Here is a 14,487-nt window from a genome sequence, read left to right as displayed (position 1 = left end):
TCTCCGTCTTATGTGACACTAAACTAAATATCTTTTTGGGTTTTCCACCAAATTGCCAAAGAAAACAAGCATTAATGACCCGACGCTGCTAGTTCTACCTCATCAATACTGCTAAAAGCTGTTCAGCCTCATTTGTCAGGTCACTCGGAGGTAAAATACCAATGTAGCCCATAAAAGAAGTCTGAATGATGAGCAGAGAGCATGGTTAGAATCTTAATTAGACCTCTACTGGAGTATCGACAGCATTCAAACAACCTACAGTAGGTACACAGCAAATCTACAGGTTAGCTTCATTTATGAACAAAAGAGAACATTAATATGACTCTAATGCCACCATATACTATTGTGTGTTGTTTCATATTAAGTTATTAGGTTTTCATTAACCCAGCAGTGGACTTTGTCACAGGAGACCGCTGTTCTGTTTCCTGTTTCTAACAGAGTGTCACATTTCCAACTGCAAGTCAGGAAGGTTTACACAAGAATGTAACTATAATCATCCTCTGGTGGTTTTTAGTGTAGACATGATGATCAAAGTCACTTAACTTCAATCAACTTTTATTATCCCGAAGGAAATTTGGTAAAAGAAAGCAGCAGAGATAGAAAGCCGACCATCCTCTATATAAAGAGTAGAAAATTCAGTTTCAATAAAACACTAATAAAGTCATGAGAGCATTGCGCACCTTAAAAAAAAGCCATCTTCCTTAGAATGACGAAACGCTGTTGGACCTTTTTAAAGCCAGCATCAAAAACAAAGCTTGTTATCTGAATCCTGAATGCTTATGTAAGTAATAGTGGGCTGTGATCACGTCTTTTTGAGCTTTCTGATACATTTATCCTGAGATAAAAGTTGTTCCGGCGCGAAACGAAATCATCAACATGCGGCCCATGTTCGGACTCATTATCGTTTAAGAGACTCACGATAAAAGAGCGATCGTTAGTGCTTCTATAGTCATTTGTGTACGAGATAAAAAGAACAGGAGACAGGACACGTCCCTGGAGAGACAGTCAGGGGAGGATAACACACTTTGTCAAGAACTTGCACTTCCACTTGTCTGAGTATCTCTAGTTTTTGACCAGTTTTTTAAAGCTTTTCATCATTAAAGAGGTGGGAGTAACAGTCTAAGCTCATCAAGACTTTGGGGTTCTTAATTTTTGCTACAGGGATGATGACACCGTGCTTCCACATTTTAGCAATTCTTTATAAACGTTTAATTATAATTGCCTTTCAAAATACTCAAGGACACCGTACAAAATACATAAAAACAATGAATCAAACATCATAAAATCAGTAATACAATATTAAGTTAGTGCAATAGAAAGAAAACTGTAGAACTTGATGTGAACGGGATTTCATAATCAATACAAGACCGAATATGATATGAAACCAATATGAAACCGATGTGTGTTTTAAGGCAGGATTTAAAGGTGGTGATGAAGTTGGAATTGTTGTCTAAGTTCGGCTGAAGGCTCTAGAACCCATGGTGGTTAGGTGGGCCGGTGGAGCAGAAAGCTGGATGGCAGTATGTGAGAGTACAGGAGGGTGTGTAGATAAGATGTACATCATAAGAGAGTAGTAACTTTAACCCACATAACATGTTTCTCTAACCTTTAACCAAGTAATCATTTTAACTCAACTGTGATCTTTCCCTAAACCTTCCCCAAGTGGGTTTAGTGTTACATCTCACCAGACCTTAACCATCATAATCCCCTTTGTGGGACTAACAAAGGATTATCTTGTTTTATCTGATAAATATAATTATTTCTTGTTTAATAACGTGCAGACAAATGATGTCCTCCTGCCAATTACCGAAAGAAGCACCAGATTAGAAAACACTCTTATATGTGTTGCTGTAGTCACATGGTAGAATTTGGTCATTTAATTTGGAGGACTCCTCCTTCATTCTCAGTGTATGCACACCAGACACTTATACTCCATACATACCAGACAATGATTGGCTCTTAGCTAGTTGTGATGTCACAAATCATGCTTGCCTTAAACTGAGATTTAAGTTGAGCTCAGGGAAACTTTCTACCTTCAGCAGATGAATGTGAAAACAGACTCTGCACTGTGAAGCTCAAACATCCAACAGAAGTAAGAAGAAGAAAAACTCCAGATTTTTGAGTGAGGTGTGACTTTAAAGCAGCTTTAGATTCATCCCCTCTACAGTCAGAAAGGATATCACTGTTGCAGTTTGGTGGTTATTAGCAACTGAATGAGAATGTTGAAGTACAGGCCTTTGTTCCTGTCTTTAATCAGTGTGATTCATAGCCGACATTAGCCCGTACTCAAACAATAACAACACATCAATTCTTGGAAGTCTCCTTCCATTAACTGACGGAAATCCGCCCATGTCCTCACACTATAAATGCTTCGACACGGGCAACAAAATCGAACCGAGCTTGTTTAAAATCCACTTAACAGTTTGAACCGCTGTCTCCTTTCTTTACACTGCAAACCTAACCTGTCCTTTATACCTTTGAAATGTGTACAGTTGCAGGTGTGTGTGGAACCCAAATGACCGTGAGTGTGTGAGTGTGTGTGGGCCTGTGCCAGTATTTTATGTGCACAACAGCACAGAGGTACCAAGGACAGGTCATCAAAGCGCTGAGTGTCCTGCAGGTGCTCGCCAAGATCTGCTGTGCCAGCAGAGAGGACAGCTTGTGCCAACTCAGAGCCCCAATGACACAAATCACAGCACTGACACTCTGCCACTGTGCGTGTGTGTATGCGTGTGTGTGTGCGTGTTTGGTGTAGCATTTGAGTGACATTGTGTTGAAACCAAAGGCGAAAATGATACTCTGGACTCTAAGTAGTGGATGGACTGAGATGCCAGAGAAGACAGGAAAATGGAATTGCGATCAATAAGGGATTCTATTTCTCTCTCACACACATACACACACACACACAGAGTAAATGTAGGGCAGGTAGACAGGAGGCAGCTGAGAGGCTAAGGTGAGTCACCACACTGCAGTGGTCATGGCCAGTGCCGCCACACCCAGACACACACACACACACACTGACTGCAGCGGGCAGTGTGGAGGACGGAGTATCCCTCCAGTATCTCTCGGGGGAAACCCTAAAGCAAACTGATCAATCAAACCGGAGCTCTGCGCTCTGAGTGGTCAATCAGCCATGGAGAGGATGCTTGTTTAAAAAAAAAAAGAAAAAAAGATCAATAAAAGCTAATACACTGTCTCCCTTGTATTTGCAGTGCACTGCATCAAGCGAAGAGACAGATACCAGAAGTTAAGTTCTGAAATCAAACTAACATTTCAAATACTTCTTCATGAGTCACATAAATCATCCAAAAAGAATTAGCATAAAAACTACTATATAGGAAAAAAGTTGGACAATATATTGTCTAAGAAATAATCGTGATAAATAATATTATTGTCATTTGAAGATAATATTATACCACTGATATAATGATAATATAATAGCATAATAATATAAGGGCGTGGGGGGTGGGATTGGGGAGTGGGTGCTACACTTCTGTAAAAACACAGACTCACATTATGGGCTGTGACAGAGTTATTGTACCTTTAATTCCATATGCACAGTGAGGAATGGAGGACACTACTTGCTTAGTCAATGTGACATGAATAATCTCTTAGCTGCTAATGTGAAGTGTGGTAATATTGAGGTAAAAAAAACCATCAAGGTCATGTCCATGTATCATACAATAAATCCATGTATAGACATGATGATGCTGATAATTACATTACTGTATGATAAGTCGATAATTATTGTGACAGACCTAGTTGTAATTATGAGTCTGTATAATATTGATTTTATAGCTGTGTATACTGTAACAGGTATTCCCTTCTTTCACGTAATTATGCAATGAAACCAAAAGGTATTGTCCTAGAGAATCTTGAATGGAATCACTTCTTTTCATGTTCTGCTGACCTCTCGCATAACATCCAGAATCATGGTAGTAACTCTGCAGTTTATATCAGAATCCTGAAACATGAAGAGCTTCTGTTCGGGCTCTGTTGAGCTGAACTCAGAGAACACAGGGGACAGCTTGAGGGAGGTGTTGGAGGAGATAGCACATGAAACATGGCTGGACTCACTGCTGATAAAATATGCAAAAAGTATTTTAGCAGGACCTCACATGGGTTCCCTACTTTGGGCACAAACTGCACCTAGATATTAACATAGGGCCTGGATATAGACCGTGTGTCTGGAGCACTGTTGAGGTTTAGAAAGACAGTGTCTGCTTTCATGTTCTGAGACTTCAAACCAGGACTCAGTGTATAAAATGATGTCAAGATTTCTACAACAGCAGCAAGCAGTCTGTTCAGTTGTAGTAGATGATCAGAAGAAATGGAACCTCATGTCTAAAGATTGAGACATTATAGTTCTTGAGGATGTAAAAGACATATTGAGCTCTGTCAGCTGCCCGAAGTGATGAAAAACACACCACTCTCTCCTCTGTCCTCTGTCCTGCCCCTGACAGTTGGGGAAAGTGACAGTAGTCTAAAATATCAACTTCTCAGACAAAGACATGAGGACAGATATCTGCAGTTGATACTGAACACAGCTATATGTCTCGACATGAGATTCTAGGACAGTTTTGTTACTTTAAGAATCTAATGGGCAATGTTCATTTACCAGAAATAGGAGGCCAAAGTCAAGAAACACTCTCTGCAGGTGCCAAGTAACAAGCGAAGGAAACTAAAAGAGATCTGATATGTAGGGATTATACAGGAAGCATACAGGTGGAAAATAAAAGAGAACATGTGTGCATCATTTAGAGAAGAGGATGCAGGCGCAGAACCCAAAAATGAAATTGAAATACATGAATAGATGCCTGAACTCTTGTGCAACAGGAGAGAACAAATGAAGAAGTTTACCTCACCGTGCCCAGTTTGCTACGATTATTATTAATGTTTAATACAGTTACTCTGCTTTTCTCTGCTAATAGCCAAGAAAAGAAAAGTTGTGCATCTTTGTCACATTATATATAGCCTTGTTATATTAAACTTATAACAAAAAACTCATCTAATTTATGCCCTCAATGTCATGTCAATTTTTACCTGTGGTATCAGATAACGATATTTTTCAAGGTATCACATCGAAGTTAAAATTCCAGTAGCCTATTGTGACGACACTGATTTGTTGATTATATTTTGTGTTAATAACCTAATCTGCAGAGTAACTTGAGCAGTTATAATAAATGTAGTACAGTATTCCCAGTAGAGAAGTAGAAGTAAAAAGTAGCATAAATGGAATTGAGAGCATCTCATACACTAATAAGAAACGGATGCTTAAATCTGCGAGCAACAGGAGTACTGTGGTTTAATCCTGTGTCACGCTTCAGTTTAATGTATGTCAGCTTGTTTGTGTGTTTTATCCTTGTTAACATTTGTTTTATTTCATTTCATTCATTTATTTTTGTCTTTTCATGTGTAGGCCTCATGTGGGACTAGAATCTGGGTCTTTTGTTTTGGTCTTATTATATTTTCTTGTATTGTGAATATCTGGACAAGTGTGTGTATTGGGTGATTTAGGGAAACAATGGACTATAATTAAAATCATGACTCACCCCGACTAACACGCACAGCTTGTCCTCACACCACCCTCAACCTCTCCCTCCCCTACAAATCCCATTAGCTCCCCCTTGTGGAGTGGTGGGACTGCTGCTTCCACCTTCTTCCCTTTACTGCTAGCACCCCCTGCAGGTCAAATAATTCTAACATTGAATTATGAAAGCTTATCTCTCATCCCAGTAACACTCAATAATAGACCGCCACTAGTGTCTACAGTACCTCCAGATAGATTAGGAATAGGAGTGTAGATGTGAACAAACTAAATTTAATTACCATAGTCTGTACTGTACCCAAGTCATCAAATCCCAGTGATACCATCGACATGAAATAACAAAGAAGCCTTTATAAATGGCGTGATTTCGGATCATAACATTGACTTTTTCTGACTGACTGAAACCTGGCAGCAACTTATGACTACCTGATACCGAATTAAGCTACCCCACATACATCTGGACATGTGGGTAGTCTTGCAGTTTTCCATTGTTTGGCGCATAAGGTCATCAGTGTGCCCCTCTTAAATACAACAAGCTACATCATTTGAATATCTTGCTCTGAAATTCCCTGGTTCGCAGCCCCTCTTACCCCTTCTTATTTACCACCCTCCCAGACCATCCACTTTGTTCATAAGAGACCTGTCTGAGCTAATCTCATCTGTTTATACGATGTATGCTTCCATTCTGCTAGTTGGTGACCTGAACATCCATGTTGACTCCACATAATGTGCATTTGCTGCTGATTTTATTAACCTCCTCCACTCTCTTGAATTTTCTCAGCATGTCGATTTCTCCACACATGATAAAGATCATATAGTTGACCTTGTTTGCTCCTCTGGTTTTCCCCCCTCGAACCTTCATGACCTGGATTTAACAGTATCTGATCAATATTAGAGTCCCTTCCCCCTCACACTGACTTCGTGCCCCTCACACTATCAAATTCAGGAACGTACAAAACATGAGTATACCTGGTTGACATCTTGGAGACTGGGGCTACAATATCACATCAATTACTGACTTGATCTCTTTGTACAATGTACTTCTCTTAATACATTTAATAATCTTTCCCCATTAAAATCATGCAAGGTGTCCTTATCCTATTCTGTTTCTTGGTTTACACCGAGCTAAAGTATCTCAGCAGGAAAACTTACTTAACTGCACATGCATTACAGCCTACAAAGATTATGTCAGTAACTATAAGGAAGCTCTGAATAAAGCTAAGACCACTTACTGTTCTGCTGTTGTTGCAAAAGGTCAAGTTAACCCCAGAACACTTTTTCTCACAGTTAATAAGCTTCTACTACCAGCTAAACAATTACCTCTGACAGCCTCTATTAAAGTCTGCTGTGATTTCATGGACTTCTTCTAGTGTAAAATTATTTCCATCTACCAGCAGCTGCATTATATGGTCACTAAACTTAATGTTATCTCCACCCCCTCACCCTCCAAACCCCTTCACCTCCCAGTGAGCTGTTTCTCAGCTTTCTCTGCTGTTGACACACTAAACTAAACTTGTCACAAACTCAAGGTCTACCACGTCCCTCCTGGACCCCATACCTACATCTTTGATTAAATAAGGTCTGCCTGTCCTGTGTCCCCTGCCCCTGCTCTCACAAATCATTAACACTTCTCTCCTGTCTGGCTTGGTCCCTTCCAGTCTAAAAATGTCTGCGATTACCTCAGTCCTGAAGAAACATCATTCAGACCCAAGGACTGCCAAACTGCTAGAATGTACAGTTGCTAGCCAGCTGCAGAACCATGTATAACCTGGGCAGAGTTTCAGTCTTGGTTCAGGGCAAAACACAGTACTGAAACTGCTCTCACAAAAGCTACAAATGAAACATACTCATCCTGTTAGATCTCAATGCTGCCTTTGATTCTGTCGATCATGATCTCTTGCTGAATCAGCTAGAATCGATACTTGGCATCACTGGAACACCTCCATGGTATAAGTCCTATCTCAAAGATAGAACACAGTTTGTTTCCATTGGCAACTTTATGTCTCCCACTCCCCCCCTTTCACATGGTGTCCCCCCAGGGTTCAGTTCTTGGATCATTACTGTTCATCATTTACATTCTTCCTCTTGGCCAAATAATTGCCTATACTTTCACTGCTATGCTGATGACACACACCTGTACCTACGCACCAAACACTAGGACACTCCGAAACCTGGATGACATGTATCTAACTCAAACTCAACAAGGACAAATCAGAGGCTATCCTCATTACCTCCCCCGATATGCTTTGCAAGGCCCCCTATCTTAATCTGGTTGTCCCTGGTTTCATTACATCCTCTGTTGCTGAGGTTAATAATCTTCCACTTGAGAAGTATTCCTAGATCCCGCCCTGTTGCTGAAACCCTCATCCATGCATTTGTCATATCCGTGATCCCTCAGGGTATTCGTCATTGGACATCGGTTTCATTTAAATTACAACTCACATGTTGAGACTGGCCTTTCCTTCTACATTATAATGAGACAATACAAATGTTCTCTTTTACCTCCAGTTTTTCAAGATGTTTTTATGTGCTTGTAATGTGAGTGTATATATTTGTGTGTAGGCATTTAATCATGCTTACATGTTTGTTATATATGCATATGTGTGTGAATGTGTATTTTATGTTGTTGCTTGGTTTCTTGGATTGCTTTATATGATTTGTAAAGTTTCCGCAGGTGTCAATGAAAGGAGCTTTGAATAAAATGTATTATTATGTTTAGAAATTGCACTCTTTTAATCTTCCTTTTTTCCCAGTAGAAGAATCATTAGTCATTCAGCTCTGATTTCTAAGGGCACTAACTAACTGTGCATCTGTGTCTGACTGTGTGTATGTAGGGGTCTGAACTTCCAAACTCTTGAGTGGCTAAATTTGCGATGTTTTGATACATCGTGCTGCTTTGGTATTTCTTTGTTTAATTTATATATGTGTGCGTATATATATATATATATATATACATATATATACACACACACACACACACACACACACACACACACATACATATTTATTTGTTCATTTATTTATCTTATCTATTTTCTATTTTTTGGTGGGGCTTTTTTGCCTTTACTGTCTTAGTAGGAGGCAGAGAGGCTGACAGGAAACAGGGAGACCCTAACCCTAACCCTAACCCTAACCCTAACCCTGCAGCATAGGTCCCTTGACGGAATCGAACCAGGGACGACAACCAAGGCACTCCTTTATTATATATTACACTATGAGTTAACCTAACTAGTCCTAAGCTCAGTGTGGAAGGATAAACTGAACATAAACTACAGTTAAACTCCAGTGATAGTTCCTTCACACCTTTTGCATCAATTTTGAGATTTTTTTTCACTATAGTCTTTCATATAAGAATCTTTTCAGGAGTTACCTGGATGGCAGCGGCCTCTTTATTATTTTCCTTCCCAGAAAGAACTGAACAAGAACCGATCAAAGATTCCCAACCCTTTTCAGACAGTCACTTCCTTGCAGTGATTTGTTTAAGTGAAATTTTGGACTTATGAGGCTTTTCCACAATATTCATATATTGTCTGGATAAAAATAGCTGCCACTAAACAAATATGACTCATAGGGCAGGGCTGCATGATTCTGCTTACTAATGTAAGTAAACATGCCTCTGGCTGCAGTGTGCAGTGTCATTGGCTGATAGAGAAAGCACCAATCAGAAAATCAGATTTCATTGCAGTTCACTAAAACAGAGACACTTACTTAATCAATTGATAAGGGAGGATATTAGGTGGAAGTTACTGTATCTTGTATCTGTATCAATGGGCACTTTAGTTGGAAAATCACTGACTTTAGATTTGATATGATCTCATTAAAAATTCATTTTGAAAGATAGTCTTTTACTTCCACATTACTGTGTGCCTCCCAGCTTTAGCTGTGTACCACTGAATCAAAAAACAAGTCTGTCTCAGAACAACATCCGTTAGATCTGTAGCAAAAGTTACAATATTGTAATTCTAAAGTTTTACTTTAATTTCAGAGACTCTGAAGACTTTGGGCTAAACAACGGATGGTAATTTCACATATCATATACCGATACACAATATAAATTTGTCAGACATCAGAAATGTTTATGCATGACTGCTTTATGGTGAAGTAGTTGTTATTATGTGCATCATCATTTGCATTCAATTATTATTCAAAAGATGTTGCTACATTGGCCTACTTACTGTATGTTATTAGTCTGTTTATCTACAGTGACTCATGATTCTGCTAACTAGGTCATCTTTTTGATTTTACCATAGTTTCTGTGACCAAGGTGGAAAAAAAGATGAGCAAAAACATCAACTTTAAAGTAGAAAACATAGTATAATGCTCTTCCTATAAAACCATGGCTGTAGATTTGGGTATGGACATGTCTCTACCAATATCAAGGAGTTGCTGGGTACACAGGTTACCCAGATGATCACATGACGATATGATTCCAATTTTAATGACTATATTGTGCCTAAAGGAAAAGGACTAGAGAAAGATAAAGCTATCTGAGAAAGACTCAGGTGTCTTCACTGTCAAGGTGCTAACTCTCACACAGAGGTGGTCTGACTGAGTGGTAGACTGTGTGCTGCTGTAGATCAGTTCATTTGATCATATAAGAACCATGTTGACACCTAATAACAGTAGTGTGACAGCTGAATGTGTGGAGCAGATCACAATCACGTTAGGATCAGAAAATATGATTTAAAAAAGCTTTTTTAAATCTCATTTACATTATTCAGTACTCTTTATTTTTTAAATATTTATCCAACTTAGAGCTGCAGCTAATAATTGATTGGTCTCTAAAAAAAGATATTCAACTTACAATCATATAAAACAGAGCATAATAAAAAAAAAAACTCACATTAGAGTAGCTGGAAGAAAAAAAAACTATCAATATGTGTTTCCAGCCCAAACCAATATGTTTGGGTAACACTGGGAACATCTTTCTGACTAAAAATGACTACAATTATTTTTAAATTGTAAATGTCCCCATTGTGGGACTAATAAAGGATAATCTTATCATAACACGTCTCACACATCTGTCTAATGCACTGGATTACATAGAAAATTAGCACAACCTGCTACTGCATGCTAAACACGTTAAAGCTGGTGAGGTTACACTCAGAGATCAAAGAGATCAACAGCAACACCTTTCACTTCTTTGCAGTCTCACTTTCACACCCTGAACACACACACACACACACACACACACACACACACACACACACACACACACACACACCTGTTTCACAGCACTTTGACTGACCCTGCGTTTCCACAGCAGGACTGAGAACAATACTAACAGTCATTATCTTTGTTGTGTATCCTCTGAATAAAATCAATTAAATGTATCACACTATATTCTTTAGATGAATTGATTGTAAAATAAGTCTTTCCAAGCACTCAAGTCATTTTATAATATGCCTAAAATATGCTTTCTGAAGTAAATTACAAATAATCAGTAATTAACTACATTCAGTAAAGACATTCTCTCTCTCACTCACTCACTCACACACACAACACACACAACACACACAACACACACAACACACACAACACACAATACTGATGCTGGATTTACAAATTTACAAGTAAGAATGTTTTACAAATGCCTGAAATTAAACAATGCAGAACAGCAAATATACAGCTATTCTCTTTTCCAATATGAAATTCACACTGACAGAAAAGCTTGATGGTGTCTTATGTCATCAGAAACAAAGGAGAGCAGAGTTTCACAGTGTGTAATGTGTGCAGTGTAAATTCAGCTAAGATAAGCTTAAGTCTTCCCTGCAAAACTATCCTTTAAATTAGTATCATACTGAGCTTAAAAGTTCATTCTTGACCTTCTTACACATGGATAGAGTTTCCTCAATGACTGAGAAACAATGAAAATTAGTAACTTGTGCTGAAAACTCATGAGTGTGCTATCAGCTGATTCAGAAAGCTGCAGCTCGAGTCCTCACTAAGACCAAGAAAGGGGATCACATCAGTCCACTTCTCAGATCTTTACACCTACTTCCTGTCTGATAAAGAATTGACTTATTTAAATACTGTGGTTGCATTTAGGGCCAAAATACCAAATACAGACCAGACCTCTGCTGCAACTCTCACTTCTTTTAAATCACGGCTGAAGACTTTTTCTGTTCGTGACTGCTTTTCAATAAGTCCAAATTTTGGGGTTAATAATCACACTGCACTGTATCTTTTTACTCTCCTGTTGTATTTGTATTATTCTATTTTAGCCTAATTTTATATCCAATTTGGCCCTTTTTAATACTGTGTCAATGCATTTTATGTTTTATGTAAAGCACCTTGAACTGCTGGTAGGCTATGTTATGTTATATTAATGACTTTTGACTTGAACTGGTGGCTGATTCCATAAACATAAAAAAATTAGGAAATTTGTCTTATACTATATGCCTTCTAAATCTAACACCAAGCTAGGATCATACAACATCTAGTTCAGGGATGATGGTAAAAAAAAAAATTAAAAAAAAAAAAGCAGACAGTGCAAACAGTTCAGATGTAGCTGACACAGAAAAAGCAGTAGCATCAACAGCAGGAAGTGACAAAATCACATGTAGAAAGTGATTGAGTGAGGGAGGTCTGGTAGTACAGATTACAGCTGTCAGATGCTAGCACAGGCATGGTGATGACGCAAAAGGCATTTAATCTCAGTCATAGGTAGCCCCGATACGAGCCGTTCAAACTCCACTCAAAAGTGGGATTTTTTAACCTTCTGTGCTTACACACACACACACACACACACACACACACACACGTTGAGACGCTTAGGTAAGAGTTACATGACTGTGGCGTTTTTGCTGGATCAATTGTGCCAAACATTTCACATGAATAAAGCATTTTTAAACTTCTCATTACTGAGAATGCTAGTGGATTAAATATAAAGAAAACAGAAAAAAATATATATTTAATTGGTCTACATTGCTGTTTGAGATATAAAATCAATGCCGAATTGAAGAGAGAATTTTAAATATGTAAAAATAATAATAAAATAAAAAAACTCTTGAAATAAACGATATGTTTGATTCTGTTCAAGGGAGGATTAAACGTGCTGAATTTTGAATGGGGTTTGGTGGGTGTGTTTGGTTTGAATGACAGCATCCACAGTCAGAGTGAGGTGTTGGCTGGGTTAAACCTGCAGTATCTGATGTTTCTCTACATCCAGGGTGCAACCTACACCTCTAATTTAACGTTACCCACACAGGACACGCGCGTTTTCCGCTCATAAATAAACCAGTCAAGGACATGACATCGATACTGTCGAACAGAAGCTGCGGCAAGCTGCCAGCAGTTAGACAACACTAAACCGGAAGTGTGGTGCATCTGATTTGAAAGTTAAAGCGCCCCGGTATTACGAAGAATTGAATTCTTTTTTAGGTTGTAAAAGCAGAAAGTTTAACACACAACAATACAACCCCAGATCGCAGATACATAATAATAAAACAGTCAATGAAACATAAAAGTATCATTTTATATGTATATGTGTATATATATATAATTTATATACATTTATTATTCAGTGTGTGGTGGGAACTTAGTTTTTTTCCTTGCTGTATTATTATCATTATCATCATCATCGCCACCACCATTATCAGCACCATCATTGCCATCATCTTCATCACCATCCTCACATCATCATATCACCATCTTCACCATAACAATCGTTGTCATCATAACCATCATCATCATCATCACCCTCCCTACATCACATAACCATCATCATCATCACCACCATCCTCAAATCACTATCATCATCATTGCTATCATTGCCATCAACTTCATCACCATCCTCACATCACCATAACACTCATCATCGTCATCATAACCATCAGCATCATCACCTTCCCCACATCACATAACCATCATCATCATCACCACCATCCTCACATCACTATAACCATCATCATCATCACTATCATTGCCATCATCTTCATCACCATCCTCATATCATCATCATCATCACCACCACCATCCTCGCATCACTATAACCATCATCACTATCATGATAACCATCATCTTCATCACCTTCCTCACATCACCATATCATCATCACCGTCATCATATCCATCATCATCGTTATAATACTTGATGATGGTTTTACTTTGAAAGCGCCAGGCGGAAGTTGTGTGAATATTGTGGCTACTTGGACAGATGTCGCTCAATATGATTCATTATGAATTCATTCTGACCCTACAAGCGTTAACTTATCATTGCCTGCACTGAACAACGTAAAGACACTCAATGAAAAGAATAACAGAAATAACGTCTGACACTCCGGTGTTAGCAAACTAAGCTAAAAAGATGGACGCACAGCTTCACATGAGTAACTCCCATCAGAATAGCGTTCCTACACTGCTGTGTTTAACAAGCCGGGTTCACACAGAAGGTTATCATTACACACACAGGTTAGTTTTTCACACAGCTTCACAGCAGGACTCACCTTTAGCCTCACAGTCAGCACAGTACTTGTTGTAGTCCTCTCTCAGCAGTTTAGACAGAATGGCCTGATGCTGCTCATTCAGTTTCTGGGCTTTTTCTCTTTCCGACCGCGTCGTCATGTCGGTACAGTTTGTTAGTGTCGTCCTGTCTGTGAAGAGTCGGTAGAAGCCAAGGAGTCCTCGGGTTGTAATTAGAAAGGGTGGGACATCCCCGAGTAGACCTGCCTGGAGTCAGTTAGCTTGCAACCTGCTAACAAGGTAACATGGATCTAAGGCAGCATCATCCGTGCTGCCTTCAGGACTGTCGGATTTTCTACAGCAGGGGGAAGCGTGAAAATGACTATAGCCGAAAAATGTCCTTAAAAACACTTTTAGCAATTGGATTTTGAAAAGTGATCTATAAATAAAGGTTTTATTATTATATTATTACTGTTAGCAGTAGTAGTAGTAGTAGTAGTAGTAGTAGTAGTAGTATGAAAAGTTGAAACCACACTA

General features: G+C 38.8%; 1 protein-coding gene across 1 annotated transcript in view; it reads right to left on the bottom strand.

Annotated features, from left to right (window-relative positions):
• smap1 (small ArfGAP 1) overlaps positions 1-14,112 on the bottom strand; it is a 118,893-nt gene extending 104,781 nt beyond the window's left edge. The window contains exon 1 of the mRNA XM_053332956.1: positions 13,995-14,112. Within this exon, the coding sequence (XP_053188931.1) occupies positions 13,995-14,112 (118 nt within the window). The remainder of the gene's footprint in view (positions 1-13,994) is intronic.
• Between the last annotated feature and the right edge of the window lie 375 nt (positions 14,113-14,487).

The sequence above is a fragment of the Scomber japonicus genome, chromosome 14 (assembly GCF_027409825.1).
Source record: "Scomber japonicus isolate fScoJap1 chromosome 14, fScoJap1.pri, whole genome shotgun sequence".
In the NCBI taxonomy this organism is placed as follows: domain Eukaryota; kingdom Metazoa; phylum Chordata; class Actinopteri; order Scombriformes; family Scombridae; genus Scomber; species Scomber japonicus.
The sequence above is the reverse complement of the archived record's forward strand: the minus strand, read 5'-3'. Positions and strand labels throughout refer to the sequence as shown.